At 40.1% G+C, this 19,609-nt stretch overlaps 1 protein-coding gene across 1 annotated transcript in view; it reads right to left on the bottom strand.

The window, feature by feature from the left end:
• Nucleotides 1-2,031: 2,031 nt before the first annotated feature.
• Nucleotides 2,032-19,609, bottom strand: part of PTCHD1 (patched domain containing 1) — a 59,951-nt gene continuing 42,373 nt past the window's right edge. Inside the window, exon 4 of the mRNA XM_008272447.4 lies at nt 2,032-8,968. Coding sequence (XP_008270669.1) covers nt 7,314-8,968 — 1,655 coding nt within the window. The 3' untranslated portion in view covers nt 2,032-7,313. The remainder of the gene's footprint in view (nt 8,969-19,609) is intronic.

Below are 19,609 nucleotides of genomic sequence, written 5' to 3'. Positions count from 1 at the left end.
ACACTCTATGCCAAAATTTGTTAGGAAATGCACTAGCATTCCCTTTAATGTCTACTCCCCATTGTGTGTGTGTGTGTGTGTGTGTGTGTGTGTGTGTATGTGTATGTGTATCAGAGAGAGAGAGAGAGAGAGAGAGAGAGAGAGAGAGAGATGGATGGAGAAGTTTGTGGTCAGATACTTCTTCTGTTGCCTGTGTATCTTATCTCCAAAATTGATATTTCCTATCACCCAGTTTCCCTGGATGACACCTCTTTTTCTTGAGATCCCATTAAACTGATGCTGGGGAAAAATGTAAAATGCCCACTCTTGCCAAGAAGCATTGTTTACTCCATGTTTCCTCCCTTTTTCTCTATTTCTTTTCCCCTTCTCTGGATCACCAAGCAGATTGTAGATACATTTCTGAAATTCCAGATGTTGGGAGAGATTCTATGATTTTGGGTTTCTGCTACTTTTGTTGATGACCTGGAAAATTCATCAAAGGTAGCTTTTCCACTATGAAACTATTAGCAATTTATAATTTGCAAAGTACATTCTTACCTTCCAAGGTTTCTTTTCTTTAAAGTCTATTGTCTGGCTGCTTTCAAATGTGCTCTGCACAGAAAGCATATAGAAGGAGGAATTTTAAAAAATGTTTTCTTGCAGAAAGATGCAGCTTTTGGCCTGCAAAACCCCACAGAATCTCAGAACTGGGCCAGCTAATGTTTTTTAATGTGCCTAAACCATGACAGGTTTATTGAAAGAGTGGTGTGTATGTGTTTGCTAAAGTTGTATGTGTGTGCATATGTATATGTGTATACATATTCTATACGTGTGTATATATTCATGTGTGCATATTTGTGAAACAGAGCCAGTGGGTTATTACCAATTTTGCCCAGCCATCTACAGTTCTGGGAGGCATTATAGCTTGGTAATTCTAGGACAGAAGGCAAAGGCAATTTTGGCAGGATGTTAATTTAAAGAATAAATATTGGAAAGGCTGAGCCAGACATGTTCATGGTCATCCTAGAAAATCAAGGACATTGTTTTGCCAAAAGGAATCCAATGAATTTTCTGAAGAAAGACCTGGCATGCCATTTTGCAGGAATTATGTAAAGCACCATGTAGAGCCCAATGGACAAAGGCCCTCACCCATCACATCAGATGTTACATAGTGGAAATAATATTTCTCCATCTCAGTAGAAAGTTTCCATTATTATGGTAGGGCAGATGGTAATGTAAATGACACTGATCAGTGCCACCATGGTGCTTCAAGGAAGACCAGGCAGTGAATGCTTTGTCCTACGTTAACCCAGGTGACTTCCTTTGTGCTTAAAGCTATACCAAAAGAAGCATTATCGGCAAATATAAGTCATTTATACTCAAACTTCCTGTGTCAGTCTATGCTGTATCTAGCTTCTGCCCAGGAATCAAGAGAACGGGGCTTTTATTTTCATGTATGTCTAACACTTGTCCTTAATGTACCCATCTTAAAGACACATTGTTAAGATGAATGAGACTTACTCTTTCCCAGTTTGTTTGAGAGTCAGCTGCTGCAAGTGTGTGCAGGCATGCCTGTTTAGACCTTTCAGAATAGTACTCACTTTGGGACCAGCCCTTCCAAGGATTCGGTCTGTAGCTGCAAATAGGCTAGAAGTAGGTTGCTGGTCCCCTGGTTCTTTGACAGTACACACTTCTATATATTGGCTTTTTTGTCTGCCCACTGGGTGTGTGGTGGTAAGCATAACTTTGAGGGTATATATTGTGTGTTGCAGCAGTAAAAATGGAAGAAACCTGGTATTTCTTCTGCCAACAAGGGCACAGCACAGAGATCCTTTCCTGGTGCTGCCTTGATCGTGTTCATTTGTTGCTGAAACGTAAATTGGCACTGAAAATGTGTTGCCAGAATAAGTGCATGAATGGATAAACAATAAAGGAACAGAGGCAAGTACTTGGCATGGCATGTAGACACCGATGCTTGGGAACTCTTTTGGCTCCTTAGAAGATGGTTGAAATGTTCTTGAATGCCCACTAGCCAAAATGAGGACACTAGGATCACACTCCCAATGAGGTCTTTATTAATTTAGGACAGTGGTTCTTTACCCCTTTTGGGTCACAGACCTCTTTTGGAATCTGATGACAACTATGAACCGTCTCTTTAGGAAAATGCACATATCGAACACATACACACATTTTTGCATGTAATTTAATTTTAGGGAGCTCAGAGTCCCTCCTCCCACCAACTCATTCATGACCTCCAGGTTAAAACCCCATAATTTAGATACACAGAATTTGGCAGTAAAGTGGCAAAATGGAGAAGGAACTGAGACTAGAAACTAGACTTCTATTATAGTCCTCTATCTGCTGCTGACTAGCTCTGTGAACTTAATTTCACTTCTCCGGGCTTCAGTTTTCTCATGTGAAAAGTGAGAGGGTAATCTTCTGTCCAAATACTCATCTGGTGTCAACATTCTGGAGGGAGAAGAAGCTGGCACTTTCGACAGGAACATCACTCCTTCCACCAAGGCTCCTCTGTGGGTTGCCTCCTCAATACACATTGTTTTCTTTGTACTTTGAAAAGAAGCCTTCCTTCGCCACCAGGTGGGCTCCTTCGAATCCTTGTGGTACTAATTTTTATCTGACTAAAAGTGTACACAGAGGGCATAGCTCTCTGGCCGTCTTCTTCCTTGCATGGCACCCTCATAGATATCAAAGAGGATTTCAAACAGGTCACATGGGCAGAAGGAGGGCAGATGAGGCAGGCTAGGGAGGAAATCCTGACACTGCCTCTTCAGGTGAACAGATTCTAGCCCATTCACTCTCCTCTTTGCTTTCCCCTGGATTGGCATGAAACAGAAATAAACAGTTGTAACCACCACAGGGAGGAACGCTGCAATGTGCTAGCTGTAGCCATTCTCAGTTCTTTGCCAAATAATCCAGTGCAGCACTAATTTGATATTTTCCTTTGCATTGCAGATTTATCATACTTTAAAAAACATAGGAACTTTATGTCTTCAATATTTGGTACTTTTTTATTTAGTCCAAACTTATAAAAGCAAATTATGCAAAGGGAATGTTCAAATGTCTTCAGACAAACCAGGCATAGTTATTAAATAATAAGTACCATCCCCTCCCCATCTTCAACTTCTGTTTACCTAAATCCCATTTTTTCAAGGATCACAGTCCAACTCCAACCTCCAGGACATAAACCTTCTTAAACTAGCCCCACTAAGTGGTGATACAGCCTAATTTTTAGTGACCTAAAATGATGGGGAATTAATTACCTTCTGCACCAACTCATCATATCTTTATATAGCCCAATTCTTCAGCCTAAATCTACTTCTCTGTTGTTTCATGGCCTGAGTCCTAGTGCTATGGCATGAAACTGACAAATAATGCTTTTAGTTCCTTCTCTTTGTCATGCCTTTCCATGAGTGCCTTCTAAATGTCATCTCACTTCAATCTCACAGCAAACCCGCAGCATCAAATGTGTGCTGTATGCAGGCAGATTTTTAAAAAACTGGATTTGTTCACTGCTGAGTCCCCTTTCTCTAGACCAATATCTGAGCAATATTCAGCACTCATTAGTTGCTGCATTTAAGATATTTCCTGTTATTATCCCATACTATAGATGGTAAAACAGTTTCAGAGGTTCAACACAACTACAAGATACAGGGATACTTGAATAGGACCCAAAGGAGTAAAGCCATTGTGAGGAGGATACCGTTTGTGTCCAAGAGGCTCTGCCTCATACCACACTCCCAAAGTAGCATCCTATCCCACCTGTTCTTGTGATGGACACAGCCAAGCTGTGTCACTGGGGCTGGAGAAGAGTGGTGTCATGGTCCCAGAATGCCACTTACAATGAGGTGGTGGTTAGTTAAAATAAAAAGGTTATCAAGGGCCTTGTTTCAGGTGGTATATTGCATAAATAACTGTGGCCATGGAGGATGGCATCTGACGATCTTGCTTCTGACTGAAATTGAGGGGTTAGAAGTATTGGGAAAGGCAGAAGCAAAACAAGCAAACAGACAAACAAGTAATACAAAACCAAAGCAAAACACACACCAAAACCCCCCAAAACAACAACAAACAACACAAACCCAACCCCTGAAACTCAAATCACAACTTATAAGCTGGAACACTGGGGAGGAATTTTCATGAGGGTTTGTCTTATTTTTTTCTCTGGAACAAACTGTAGTTCTTTTAGCCTGAGGAGCCCTGATGAGCCTTGTTGGAACATTGCTGTAGGACTAAAGCATAATGCCCTGCTTCAAGTATCATTTTCTTTCTTGCAAACTCCTAAGTTCCTTGTGAATTTACATCTTCTGCTGAACCTAAGAGAATATTATCACCGTTATCTTACTTTGTTTATACTCCTTATGAATGGACAATAAAGCCCAAGTATCACAGTTTTTGCATTGAACAGGAGAGAAATATTTTTGATAAATGGAATATTTTCTTTGGTAAACAAACACCAAACACCAATTCAACGCTAATCAAATATGTTTCTTTGGTAAAGTGGACATTAATGTCTCGGGTGGAATTAGTTGAAAGAAAAAATCTCCTTCGAGTGTTTGTCGGGATCATTCCTTCCTTCTTTGTAGCAATTCAAAAAATAAACCTTCAGGAAGTAAAGATGTAACTTTTTATGGGTGTGTGATTCTGAGTTATATCTAAAGTGTGTTCTCCATGGTGGGGCTAAACCACTGCAATCAGAGCAATAATTGATAGTAAATATTAACAAATAAATAATAATTATCTAACAATAAATAATAAGTCTTTGCATGCATAGTCCCCCAGTAGAAAAATTCGTTTCACAGTCAGAATTCCATAAGCCTTGATTTCAAGTGCTGAAAAGAGAAGTTGACAATTTTGAAAATGCCCTTCATTTTAAAATGCAATATCCCAGGGTATACAGAGACTCAATCAAATTGGAAAACTATCTGTCATAAAACAAAGTTCCACAGTAAGTTATTCTGGTTGACCAAATTGAATGATTAAATTCTCAACAAAATCCATTTAACTGGTGTGCATGTTGTGTCAGTTTTGTGGGGTCACTTTGAACTGAGGTGCTCCACGTGGCTGACACTACATCAATGGGGGATTTAGAATACACTGTTCAGAAAATGATTTAGCAACATATGATTTAAGAATAAAACCAATCCCCTCTTCAGTTGTGTTTTATAAATAATAGCCTCGTTGCAGGCCCCTAGGAGAGAGAATTGATTGAAGATCTATTATGCAAACTTGCCCTTTTGGGAGGACTGTACTTGTCCTCAGATTAAAGCTCATTATCTTCTTGTTGAGTGCATAACATGTTGGGTATGATCACTTAGTGTGTCTTCAGGGGAGACTGAACCAGTGTGTAATGCACTACCCATGATCCCCTGCATATGCATTTAAAACTGTGTGGACAACAATACACGAAATAGAAAGCAAAAGTTTGTACTTGGTTTGGTTATTTGTGAATCGTTTGGGCTTTTTTGCTGCTTGGAAAAACATTGGCAAACCCAAATTCCAAACAGTTTAATTCTAGACATTAAAAAAAAGTCTGCCCTGTGGCTAAAATTGTGTTCCTTCCTTAGAAATGTATTTTGAGGGGGCTCAATAGCTGTCTCATGAGAAAACTGAAAATTGGTCTGCCCTGTCTAAGGCATGCTAAAACGATAGAAATCCTCTAATGGTATGACCTGGGTGAGTCATTTTATTGTCCCAGGTGTCAGTTTCCTCTTCTGAGGATGGGGAAGTTGCACAGTACATTTGCTAAGGTCCAGAAAGGTAAGATGCTTTTGGGAAATGCTTATCACTATAGATGTCTAAAGAAGCTAAATCTCTAAAAGGGAAAAATTCTGCAGACTTTTGCCTCAAATGTAACCAGGTTTTAGCTTCATTTGTATAGATTTTAAGGAATTCAAGGGTCTGGGGCAGGTACATAGCCTCTTCAGGGCAAACCACTTCTGTTTTAAAATGAGCCATGGACTGTTTCCTCTGTAGAGACCGCAAGTCAACAGTATAACCGACTAGGCTTGCTGATGTACAGAAGGGCCTTGTCATGAAGTAGAGCAGTACTGGAACAGGTGAGTGGGGAGGGCCAGTAAGTTGAGGAACAACCAGTTTAGAAGGAAAGTTTGACTGTCACCAGTCATTTCCCCACACTTTTCCCCAGTCATTTCCACCTGTCTTCCTTTTAGGCCTTTATCTCCATATACTTTTATAGTTTCAAGTGTCAGGACTTAGACTTACCAAAGATCTTTTTTTCCTCCCTCTATTTGTCACAGCAAAGGCAGGCTGGCATCACAAGTTGAAAGCTATGGCAAATAATTGTTTCAGTGTTCATTTTCCCTTCCTCAGCCATGTGCAGGCAGATGTTTCTGGGCATCCATGCAAAATGCATGTAGGGCCAAACCACCAACAGCTGTATCAGCTGGCTATTTGTTTTTTCAACAGAGGTACTGTCTTTGGGTTCAAGTAGACACCTGCTTTTCCTCCATCATGCCAGGCATTTGGGTTTGGCTCTGTGGCTTTGGGTCCTCAGAGTCTGCTGCCAAAAGTTGGAACTACTGAAATGTACCCATTCGGTGACAAGTGACAAGATATTCCAAAATAGAGTTGCCTTGATTCTGCAAAGCTAGAGCTTTCATTGGTTTCCAGGTGTATTAACCAAACTACACCAGTGTTAAAAAGTATATCAGTGGGGAAATATGACAAATTCATTCTAAACAACAAAACTGCCTCACCCAGGTGAATTTAGGGATAACTCGATCTCAGTCCATGGGTGATGGCCACTTTATACCATGTCTGCTTCTGACCTGCTTATGTTGGTCAGAACTTTCACAAGCATCTCCCAAGATGTTGGGGAGCTAGATGAGATGGCTAAGATCTCAAATCGCAGATCCTGCCTGGAGCTACTGCTCTGCAGAAACTCTGCACGTCTTACTGTTTCAACAACACTTAAAAGCTGTTTCTGCCTTGGCAGCTGACCTTTTAGTCGGTAGGTTTTGTCACAACACCAGCAACACCTACATTGTGGATAAAATAGGATCTTGCTTGTAAATAAGCTTTCTTCTTTTTGATGTTAGTTTAAGAGACTGTAAATCAGTCTCTCTCTCTCTCTCTCTCTCTCTTTCTCTGTAGGTCTATAAATTCTCATAACCCTTTTGTTTTGAAGATTGAAAATATATCATGCCCATTTCCACTCCCCTTGTCCTTTACTTTTTTTCAATGCCTATTTCTTATCCTTTAAAAAGGGAAGAACTTCAAATGTAATTGTTTCATTAACATAATCTCTTTGCTCTTGATAAGACCTAGGGTGAAAATTTACCAAGCAGACACTATCACACAGTTGTAATTTGGTCAACCACTCGGGTACTATCCATATCCACCATTTCTACACACTCAATTTCCTCCCGGTTTTCAGGATTTTTCTTCTCTTTCCTTTTTTTCTTAGAGGGTGGCAGGAAAGTCAGTATCACAGGTAAAATGGCAAAGCAGTGAAAGAAGGTGACAAATGCTATTAAAAACAAGCACCTGAACAGTGTACAGGTCAGATTTGAAGGCACAGCTGCGAGAGGAATCAGACCAACAATATAACAGAGGTAACTCTGTAAAATGGCTACCCCATGCACTTCCAGGGCATTTTTTACCCATTTAGTTCTTGTAAAATCCTTGCCCAGAACAAATGTGGATAACAGTGGAGCACAGTTGTCAATTGTGTAGTTAATTCCATAAATTAAGCATAGCACGGAAATGCAGTCCAGCTCTACTTTCCATAATGTCATGAAACCTATCACTCCAAATTCCACGGACACAACCGTTAGAGTGATCCAGACGTTAATCAGAGAATCTGCCACCAGGAATGCCGAGAAGAAGAGCAGGAACAAAGCACTGATGCAGGAGTTGTGCAGGGGGGCTCCCAGAGAGGAGGCATATCGATCCATGTACACAAAGGATGGGTTGAAGACGATGAATTTCACTTTGGAGGTGACAGAAAGTCTCCTCAGCGTCTCCAAGAGATCATATAGTTCTTCTCTGTTTGTTTCCATGGTCTTGGCTACCAAAAACATTCTGGAGGCCACGACATCAACCTCATCATTGTACTTTTTAGAGAAGATGATGTCCTCTTGAAAATGTGAAAACTGGGGGGCTTTCAAGAAGGAATTCCTCAACATGTCTGTGAAATTTTTCTTAGGCAAGCCAGTGGATACATTGAGTTTTCGAAGGTAATTTAAGTAACTCTCAAACCAGGATATCCGCACAAACCCCTTGGTATATTCTAGAACATCTTCTTGGACACTAGTGTTCCAGTATTCTATGGACTCATATATGTAAAACCCAATCACAGGACTGTAGTTGCTAAAATACTTTTGCTGGGCAGTAGTGTACTCAATGGTTTGTGTCGCAGTTGCTACGATGTTACTAAGGTCTGACCCTTCACTGACCTGCAGATAGCCCATTAAGGCAAAGGAAATATAAATAAGGTAAAAGAGAACTACAAAAGGCTTGACATAGGTGTTGGTTATCCAGTCACAGTAGTAGCGTTTGAGGAAACATACCAATAGGTGACTCTCATAAGTGTTCGCTTCCTCTCCTTCAGTTGTGTCCTCACTGAATCTGGCTGTGAGGAGAAACCTGTACCATGCCGGCTTCTCCTGCAATACCTCAGGCTTTGGGACTTTTCTACAGAAGATACTATGCTGGTAATTGTTTTCTATGTAGCCAGTGAACACGAGGCTGGAACCATAAAACGAGAGTACATAGAGGTAGTTGAAGAAGATTGCAATACAGGAATTGCAGCAGAAAATCCTGGCTGCCTCAATGTTCGTGAAAGGGCTGGCCCCTATGCCGAAGGTGACCAGGTACATGGCAGTGGTGAGAGAAAAGGAGAGCATGGAGTCTGCATAGACTGCTGCAGTTCTCTCTTTAACATGTTGGTCTTCTCTAGTTTTCCTCCAGGAGGATAACATTTCAAAAGTCCCATATAATCCATGACCTGAGGGGGCAGAAAAAGATCAGAGCCAAAATTTAAAGAATTAATCTTTTTTACGAGGGGGAACCAACTTGATCATGGGAACTACCGAATCAAGGGAGATACAACCAGCCCTAGAGGTGAGAGGTTTGCAGCAAATGCCAATGATTTCTCCTACGGGGAGGTAGACTCATATTTTGGTGAATCATGAAAGTGCAGCTAGTGTAGCAAAGATCTTCATGATTCCTTCTGGCTTAAGAAAGCTGGTTGAACTTTTGCATGTAGAAAGCTGACTGGCTTTGTGCCTACATTTCTGGCTGATTGTTTATAGTAATTGCTTAGGGTTGTTGGTGCAATGTAGTGGAACGCTGCAGAAAGGATGCCTGGACACTCATCATTTTGCTTTCCATGCCCTCAGTTCTGGCTCGGAGTCATCAGAAGGCAGTGCACAGAGGGTTCTGAGTTAATGTCACATCTCCACATTTGAAATTGGTCAGGTGGAGGGCTTTAGTGGGGAAGGGGTGCTGTATTTAATTTGAGACAAGAAACTAAACCACAGCCTCTTTGTTTTTTCTTCTCCGAGTATGAGGAAGCAATAAATCCAAGAAACAAAGGAAAGCAAAATAAGTAGGAACAAGTTTAAGTAAAGAGGAAAGATGGGAGGAAATTCAGAAGGAAAAAGAGTCATATGAACTCTCCCTGCTATGGCTAAAAATTGGAATTCGGGTCTAAGGTTTATGACTTGCATTTTGTCTTTAGGAATCTTTACGACCAATTTTGGTTGTTCATAGATGACATATAAAGCAGGCAGTGACTCTGCTGGCTTCTCTGCACGATTTGGCAGTGGCCTCTGTGAGAGGGAGCCAGGTCAGTAACCTCTTTCCTTAACTGCTTATTGCCTTTTCCTGCCTCGTTAGTATTCTAGCAACACTGAAGTAGCAGAGATACAGTAAGTGCCCAATATCTGACTCCACTCTAATGCTTGAGAGAGCTAGCATGACTTCTATCTTCTCTCTCGGTTGGCGCCAGACACTTCCGCACTGCACCTCCCTGGGTTTCCAGGCCACAGCTACATTGGAATGGCCACTGAAGTGACCCATCACAGATTTCGATAACCCCTGTCATGGCACTGGGACCAGCAGATCTAATTTTCTGCTTCCATGCTTGGGCATATTCAGTCCCATTATTGAGGATAATAAAATCGTTACCCTACGGTACAATAGTCTTGTTTTTAAAAAGGAATTTAAAATCTCCAGTCAAGCGTAATGCTGAGCAAAGTGAGTCACTGTTATCCTGTGTGTACAATAACTGAGCACATGTCTTCCTTCATTCCCAGACTGGTATTTATATCCTTATTGTATAGTCCTGGCCTCAAACCTAAATGCCCATTTCATAGTAATGATAAAGGCCTGCTTCCTCAGAGGGATTCAGCATTTATTTCAACTTATTAGGCATAATTTTACAGCCAATTTTAGAGGTCTGGTCAAGAATGTCAATTTGATAACTAGCACCTTAACCTCTATTAAATTGAAGGCACCTAAACTCCCCAGACTCCTTCAAGGGATCACTGATGGCAAATCCCATTTCTACAGTATTTTCTTCTTGGAAACAAAAATTGCATTAAATAGGGCTTTGGGTCACATAAATAAGACCAAGTGTCTGCTAATAACAATAGAGTTAAAAAGGAGAGAATGATCCAACACAAGAAGCAGGCCACACAGCAGACTCATAGAATGACAAATGCCATAAACAGCATTCTGGCCTCAGAATCAGCCCTTAAGACATTAGGATCTGGTTAAAAAGCCCATGAGAGCATTTCAGGCATGGAAAGCCAAGACACTATGGCAAAAAATGGCCTACATGAAACATCTCTCTGAGTGAGATCCCAGTGGAAATAATGGACCATCAAAGAAGGAGATACCTTTCTCTGAAGGGAGGAGAGAATTTCCACTTTGCTTATGGCCCCGTCTAAATACTGACAGAGTTTGTGGACTCTTCCATAGCCTTGGCAGCTCATGACAACAGCCTCGGATAATCATTGACGTCATAAATAAGTGTGTCAATTGTTAAATCAACAATAGGAGTCACTGTGTACTTGCTCCCCATGTAGTACCTCTGTCCTTATTGAGTTGTACTATGAGAATTAATGGTAAAACCTGTCTTCAAACAGTACTTTATACTTTGTGTGTCTCTGCGGGGGCAAAGTGTTGAAATCTTTACTTAGTATAGAGTTGACCTTCTGCATATAAAGACAATTAAAAATGAATCTTAATGAAGAATGGGAAAGGAGAGGGAATAGGAGGAGGGACAGGAGTGGGGGTAGGAGGGCAGGTATGGGGGAAGAAATCCTATATTCCAAAAATCTGTACCTATGAATTTTATATTTATTAAAGCTTTCTTTAAAAAATTAAAAATAAAGGGCTTTGGGGCCAGCATTGTGGCACAGTGGGTTAAGCTGTCGCCTGTGATGCTGGCATCCCATGTGTGCACCTGTTGGAATGCCAGCTGCTCTGCTTCCAATCCAGCTCCCTGCTAATATGCCTGGGAAAGCAGTGGAAGATGGCCCAAGTGCTTGGGCCCCTGCACCCATGTGGGAGACCTGGGTAGATTTCCAGTGCCCTGGCATCAGCTCAGCCCAGCCCTGGCCATTGCAGCCATTTGGGGAGTGAACCAGTGGATGGAAGATCTCTCTCTCTCTGCCTTTCAAATAAATAAAAGGGCTTTATTTCTGAGTCATTGAATATGATACAAAAATATGGATGCATATGGCAGAACCAGAATTAGTCATCAGTAAAATTTAAATTAAGTCTGTTTTGTAGTCCTTTAGAAAACCAATGTATTGTTTTATAATAACATCATCTGACCTGACTCTTGTTGGAAAACACAATACAAGTCCATTTGTTACCTTGCTGTTGAATAATCTTGGAAGCTAACTGAGAAAATGAATTTGAATTAGTAGAGCTATTAGATGGCTAATAGTGAGTGAGGCTCCAGTGTTTAGAATGAAAAAAAAATTCCAACTCAAAAAAAGGTAGAAATGGGCTGTCAGCTTGTCTCTTGAGTTCAGTTGCTGTGATTTCAGTGTCTGTCCTTCTATAGTATGATCTTTTCAATTGTGTCCTCTTTTTTATATGTTGTTGGTTCTATGGGTAGCTCCAAAGAGAATTTTAATTTTATTCTTATGGGTGTTAGAAAATGATGCCTATCTTTCATCCCTCTTGCTACAGGTGTGTGTACATGCAGACACCCAGAGGCCAGAGGAGACCCTAAAAAAGAATCTGTTCTACCTGATCACTTAGGATTGGTTGCTAGTCCTTGTTACCTTTGCCCCAAAAGCCCCTGCTCCCATTCCTGATGGGCCAGATTCTTGTTTCTCAAGCCATACCCCTCCAGCAGATGCCTATATCCTAAACCCCCAAGTGGACCTGTGCAGTGTCTTTTTTGAAGAGACCTTGGATTTCTGGGACAATTGCTGGTGCCATAACTGGACCTCCTTCCTGAAGCTCAGTCAAGGGAGGGATGAGTGCCAACATAGCTGCAGTCACCCTTCAGGGATGAGTAGCCTGGAAGACCTGGATGGTGCTTGACTTGCCTCAGAGTGGGGTATTTATGCTGAAGAGGTTGGTCTGGTACCCTAAAGGAAAGCTTAACTGTGGGGACCCTGTTTTGTTACCTGGATACATTCTAAGGTATTCTAGGGTAGACACATTCTAAGCCTTAGGACCTGAGAGATATCCTTCCTTCCCCCTCCTCCTCAAACACATGCTTTGCCCAGAATTATACCTGTATGCCCTTGGTTTTGGCCTTCAGAGGTATCCTTTTAAATACAAACTCCTCTGAGACAGTCTATTAAAGCAGCTTCCCTCAGGTCTTGGAAATGAGACAGAAAATGAGACTAGGGAAGGACTAAAGAGGAAATGGCAAGGCAGCATGGAAAGTAGCTTCCTCACAGTTTTTCCTCCAGCCAACCCTAACTTATCTCTTACTACCACACCACAAGCTGGGCCAATCAAGTCAAGGAAAGGAAAGGCAGAGAAGAAAAGAATTTGGTAGGTTCTGTTGGACCCCACTTTCCCCTCTCAGTGGGCGGCTCCCTTGGTTAGCAATCATCCATCCATCCATCCATCCATCCATCCATCGTCACTTACCTTTGGGGAGCTGGAGCCCAGCAAACAAGACTCTATCAGATAGAAGAGAGCACACACCACATGTAGATAGAAGGTATTTTTCAGATACTGAACTACAGTTTCTCCCATTCTACAAAGTGCTTGAAAAGCAAAAGCACTGCTGTTTGCTCTTTAACCTTAAAAACATTCCCTACAAAGTAAAATCTCTCTAATTGTGTCTATTAAATATGACCAAAGATTCTAGATTATTGGCACAAAACATCACTTGGACAAGGGAAATTTTCCCTTGTCAGTTCTTCAGGACTCCCTGGTAGCAGGAGCTCACAGCAGGGGTTGAGGGTGATGGTAGGGAGCTAACCAAATCCACAGTTCCGAACAGATTTGGACCTTGATGACCAGGGGTCCTGTGATAGTAATGAGAGCCATGGCTCATCATCAGAGGAACAGGTCACAGCCCGAGACCTGGAAGTAAAGGACTACCAGAGGATGGGGTATCAGGAACTGACCAACATCCCAGGGCATTCCTTCTCATACAGTCATGGTGTCAGGCTGAAGAGTTGCCAACACTTATTGATTACATCAGATTTGGAAGATAAAGAAGGCTTTAAAACATTTGTTTAAAAGCACACTCAAGATGCTTGTTTCTATGTTTGTTGCATTGCATGCCAGTATCATTACATGGATACATACTCATGCATATCAGTATATGTCAACACACACATGCACACACACACATGCACGCATCTAAGGTCTAATTCATGAGTTAATGCTTTGAGGCAACATAGGCTTTTTTTTTTTTTTTTGACAGGCAGAGTTAGACAGTGAGAGAGAGAGACAGAGAGAAAGGTCTTCCTTTCCGTTGGTTCACCCCCCAAATGGCTGCTATGGCCGCTGCTGCGCCGATCTGAAGCCAGGAGCCAGGTGCTTCCTCCTGGTCTCCCATGCGGGTGCAGGGACCCAAGTACTTGGGCCATCCTCCACCGCACTCCCGGGCCACAGCAGAGAGCTGGATTGGAAGAGGAGCAACTGGGACAGAACCGGCGCCCCAACCGGGACTAGAACCCGGGGTGCCGGTGCCGCAGGCGGAGGATTAGCCAAGTGAGCTGTGGTGCTGGCCGGCAACATAGGCTTTTAGTCAAGCCCTGGGCTAAGAACAGTAGGGCTCTTCACTAATATTCAGACACAGTTGGCACCAAGAGTGTGATCTGTGAAAGGAAACTGCTTTTATTAATTCTATTACTAGTAGATTTCAGGGAAAATCAAATACTAAAAGATTTAGGCTAATAATTCCTCTTCTTTTACTAAGAATTTTTGTATCTCTGTATGCAATTAACTTTTGGGCTTTGGAGCCAAAGAAGGGAAAAAGCAACACAAATGATAAGTAACATTAATGGTGGAAAAAACTCAACAGCTAATCCTCCATTTACTTAGAGTGACTCTGAGGCATACTCACAGATTAAGTCCCACTCTCACCCAGACTCTTTTCTGGGGCCTGGCCAAGGCCTTCAGGGTTGTTTATGATCCACTAAGGCAGGAATCCATTAACAAATACTTGAGAGTTAACCTAACTTTGCCCAGTAGATATGCTTCTGGAAAGTTGTTTGTAAAATGAATCAAATTTTAAATTTATTTAATGGTTTTGCTATCAGAGGCAGTCTGAGTGACTTTTTTTTCTTTGTCAATAAATAATAATACTCAAATTGATTCAATTATATGTCTGGATTTTCTAAGTTCAACTTTTCTTCTCCTGCCTTCTCCAGTACACACAGACAAAGCATACAGGCTGATGAACACCTTTGAGTGCTCCTGACACTTTAATCTTTTCCACACCAGCGGAATTTCCTCAGCCTGAGTTCCTCAGAGTGAGAAATGGCTGAGAAGATGAGGAGGTGAAATGCTGATGGATGATCTTTCAATTTCAATCTTAAAACATTTAACATCATGAGACAATGAAGCCATATATAGCATGCCTGGGCACTGCCAGATTTCGTATATGGAAATAAAAAGACTATTCTTGAAAACCCATAGAATATAATGCATGAGCAAAATCTTCTTAAAACATATTTTGTTCTTAAATAAACTTTCCTAAGTTGCTCATGTTTATATTTTTTTTGTTTCGATGACATCCACATATATATATATGAATTTTTGTTTTTTGAGATGAAATTAAAAGTGTATATGTGGCTGGATTGAATAACATCTATTTCCAGGGAGAAGTTCATTAATTGGGTTACATTTACACTTTGCCAGTTATAAACATTTACTTTATAAGCTGAATTGTTTGCTTTATCACAGCCTGTTTTGTCTCACAGTTAAGAGTAAGAATAAAGGTGTATTCTGCTTAAATAAAGACAGATGCTCACATCAGGGAGGAATACACACATCTTATTCTTTGTACCAGAGACTTAGTCACATTTTGATAATTCTAATCACAGCACTACATTTTAGTCTGAGAAATGATTTCCCTTCAGTAGATAGCTGAATATGACAGTTCAAGAAATGAATTTTCTAAAAACTCTTCCTTGTTTAAAGATAGTTACATACTGTATATATATGTACTATGTAAATAAAATCAGTGTGTATATATAAAGCCTATAATATATGCTATGGTCATTGTATAATGGATTTTTGTAGAAGACACGTGTATAATATACAAATATGGCAATATACTATTAAATATATTTTATATATTTACATATAAAAATCTTTGAGTGCATACTATATAATATATAGAAAAATGTATAGTACTTATATTTAAATAGTCAACATATGCTGTATATGATGTGAACATACTATACATAAATACATAATGAGATAATTATATAATAGAGCTAATGTGACATTATGCACATAGATTTTATATATACACACATACGCAGATGAATAGTAGGTTGATGTGAAACTTATTTTCCTGATGAGGCAGGGAAATGTCATTCTCCCACACCAATCAATGCAAAGGGACTTGAGTTCTTCTCTTGGGCTCCATCTGTCTACATTTTGGCTCTTGACTGGCAAAATAGTAAAGTGCAGGGTTTCCTTGATAATGATTATGAATATTTTGGGTTCTGAGCTCTTGTAGATCTATCTGGTCAAGATGGCCTAACTGCTTTTCTGAGATTCTAGTCTCAATTTACATACTAGGTGTTTCTCCTCAGGGTCTGTTTTATTCCAGCTCAGTGTTATGCTGTTGCCTCCTGCTACCCACCCTTCTTGACAGGTGTGAACCTGCTGTTCCCCCATTTTGTGGGCAAGACTGGGTGGATAAACCACTCAGATGTTTCTTTGGTGACTTGGGGTCAAAGACACAGATCCCTTGAATTCCTCTGCCTCACTGAGTTCTGCCTTCCTGGACTGGTGCTTGCCATGCCTTATGGTTAAGAATAGGACCGTCCTGTTCTTGTCATACCTCGTGGTATGTTCTTGTCATACCTTGTCATACCTTATGGTTAAGAATAGGAGAGTAAAACTTGCTTTGTTCCATCTCACCAAACCAATTTTTCTCCACCCACTCCTCACTGTAATATGGTTGGTGAAGCATAAGAATAAAACTATAAGAACTAATCACAAAAGGAGGCTATAAAAATTCCTTATAAATTAGTCCATAATGGTCATGGCCCATTACAGAAAATATGTTCAGGAAACAAACTTTCAAAATATTGTATGGAATTATTTTGCTGTTTTAAATTAGAAGTACATAAAAAAGTAAACAACAAAAGCAGTTATCAACCAATATTTTTTTCTAGAGAGTACTGAGTCTATTAATGGTTTATAGTCAGAGTATTTCCACAACACTCTAATGCTTGTACTCTACCTGGAGATTGTCATATTGTTGGAAATAATGGATTTCTATAATAATGTACCAGAGACACTCAAAAATTCATGGAAGATGTGCATTATTAAAAAATTATGCATGTATTTCAAACAATATACATTTTAATTTTACTTTTCCACAAGCTTTTTTTTTTTTTATTTGAAAGGCAGGGCCACAAAGAGGGGAAGAAAAAGAAAGATAACTCCATCCACTGGCCCACCCCACAAATGGCTGCAATAGCCAGCCGGGGATGGGCCAGGTTGAAGCCAGGAGCCCCGAACTCCATCAGGGACTCCCACGTGGGTGGCAAGGATCCAAGGACTTGGGCCATCCTCTGCTGCCTTCCCAGGTGCATTAGCAGAGAGCTGGCTCAGAAGTGGAGCATCCAGGACTTGAATTAGTACTCATATGGGCTGCTGTGCCACAATGCCAGCCCTTCCATGTATTAGAATGAACCGTATGAAATTGAATACTGGCAGTTTCACATGGTTTAAACATTATAATTATCTGCCTGACTCCTTCCCCATGCTTCTCAAAGCTTTATGAATACATCAGAATAAAAAATCCTTTAGGTTTAACCTAAGTCTAAAACAAAAATAAATAAGAATTCCAATTTATCTGTTTGAACTAAATTTCTTGTATGTGAACTTTTGCCCCTGGCCCTTTTTATGAGTTCCATGTACTGCATCATATTTCAGTGGCATCACATGAGGATAAATTCATGGAGAACTGAGTTCAATCTTATGGTGTAGGCTAAATACAGACAGTCTTCGAATATATGACTAAACTAAGCTAAACTCCTCTGCTACTATTCTCCTCCTAGCACTTAATCCATATCCTTTCTTTCTTTCACATCCTTCAATTTGAGTGGTGTGATAGCATAATTCACAAGAGAGCAGCCCTGTATCTGACATTTGACCTACTCAAAACTCCAAACACTTGAAATGCAGCTTGGTGAGTATATTTCACCTCATCTCCTCTCTAGAACTCTAGTATCCTGATAAATTCAAAGTGACCCTTAAAAGCTAAATTAGCATGCAGATACAGAGATCCAAACTATTTTCATCATGACTTCAGTTCTCCCCTTTTAGTCGTATAGAATATACATGAAGCAACAAATTTTCCAGATGCACAAGGGAGAAAGCCTTCTTTCTGTCCCCTTCTATGTTCTTCAGCATTCCAATCCTTCCCTGTTTTTGTCAGATCAGCAAAGCTTATGTTACTATTAAACCTGCAAGGAGAGCTTGTACCTACAAAAACTATGGTAATTTCTTAATCAACCCAACTGGAGAACAATGATGTATAAATCCTCATCCCTTAAAAAAATTCCTAGCAGATTAAAATTATGAATATCCTATTTACAAATGGAAATTGAAGTACCTCACTACCTGATATCCATATAATTTGGAAAGAAGGGCTATTATTTTTATGCATGACAAGTATATAGAGCAAACAAATTCTTCTTTAAATTATAGTAACTAAAAAATGTCTGTGGATCTTTTAAGATTTCAGCTCTAAATAAACTGATCTGACTCATCTGGACAGAGGTTTTGGCAGAAGTGGAATTATCTAATATGCACGACTCTGATTAAAAACATTCTAAATCATGATGTAGCTATGCTTACATCATTGCCAAAATGATTCATCTGTGTAGGATATATTCTTATTGCCAGAGATGTCACATATCATCTTGGCTAGAAACACAGAATCACATCCCATTATGGCGAACTCTGAGTTTATTCAAATTCTTTCCTCTTTTGGAATTTTGTCAAGTCAATGCTGCTTGACACATGTGGTCTTAAAAATTTCCAATCTAAATCTACTGCCATTTTGGCATTTGGCTGGATCTGGCCTTATGTTACTGGCATCACACTGAGAACATTTACTTTGTTGAATTTTTAAACTATAATGTTTATCATATTATACACCTATTGGTGGCCAAGGAAGTATCTATATTTAAGACGTTTTTTAAGATACATTTCATTTTAAAATGAGGGTATATACATACACTTAATTTGATTTGCTATTTTATTTATATGACATACTAAATCAAGAAGTTTTACTTACATATACTGTTTTCTGTTAGAGACAGGCATATTTAAGTACTGGCCAAACAGTTAATTGACTTGTGTAAAATCCTTAGCACAACACTGCATTTCTTCTTGGCTTTTTGAAATATTTATTAGCATGTTAGGACTGCTCATCAAAAGCACCAGAATGAAACCTTGCCCTTGCATGCAATAGGTACAAACCTGCTCTTACTTATTTCATTTTACATTCAAACTGTTAACAATGAAGAGTTTATTTGAGAAATACAGAAGGGCAACCATCCTAAATCCAGGCACTGATAGCTTTATGAGCATATTAACTACCTATTACATGCGCAAAGTATTTATTGCAAGTGGGCCTAAGCTACTCAAACCTGTAGCTTCCTTTCATGTTATGACTAAGTAATTTGAGAACTCGTTGGCTGAAAATGCACAGAAAGGGTGCACACTGACTGTCAGCAGGGAAAACTGCCATTGAATCAATACATGTAACATTCCTCACAGATTGCAAACAAGAGAGTATTGGACACCTGCAGTGCTTGGTCTATTTCTCTGCAAATGCCAGGTTTTTCTGAATTGAACTCTGATGTAAAGTTCAGTGATACTTGATCTCTGCAGAGTTGTGGGTCTATTTCTGACTTTATTTTTAAACACACTCCCATGCTAACAGCACCTTTCT

This window comes from Oryctolagus cuniculus, chromosome X (assembly GCF_964237555.1).
Source record: "Oryctolagus cuniculus chromosome X, mOryCun1.1, whole genome shotgun sequence".
NCBI classification, from domain to species: domain Eukaryota; kingdom Metazoa; phylum Chordata; class Mammalia; order Lagomorpha; family Leporidae; genus Oryctolagus; species Oryctolagus cuniculus.
Note: the sequence above shows the minus strand (reverse complement) of the source record. Positions and strands in the feature narration are given on the sequence as shown.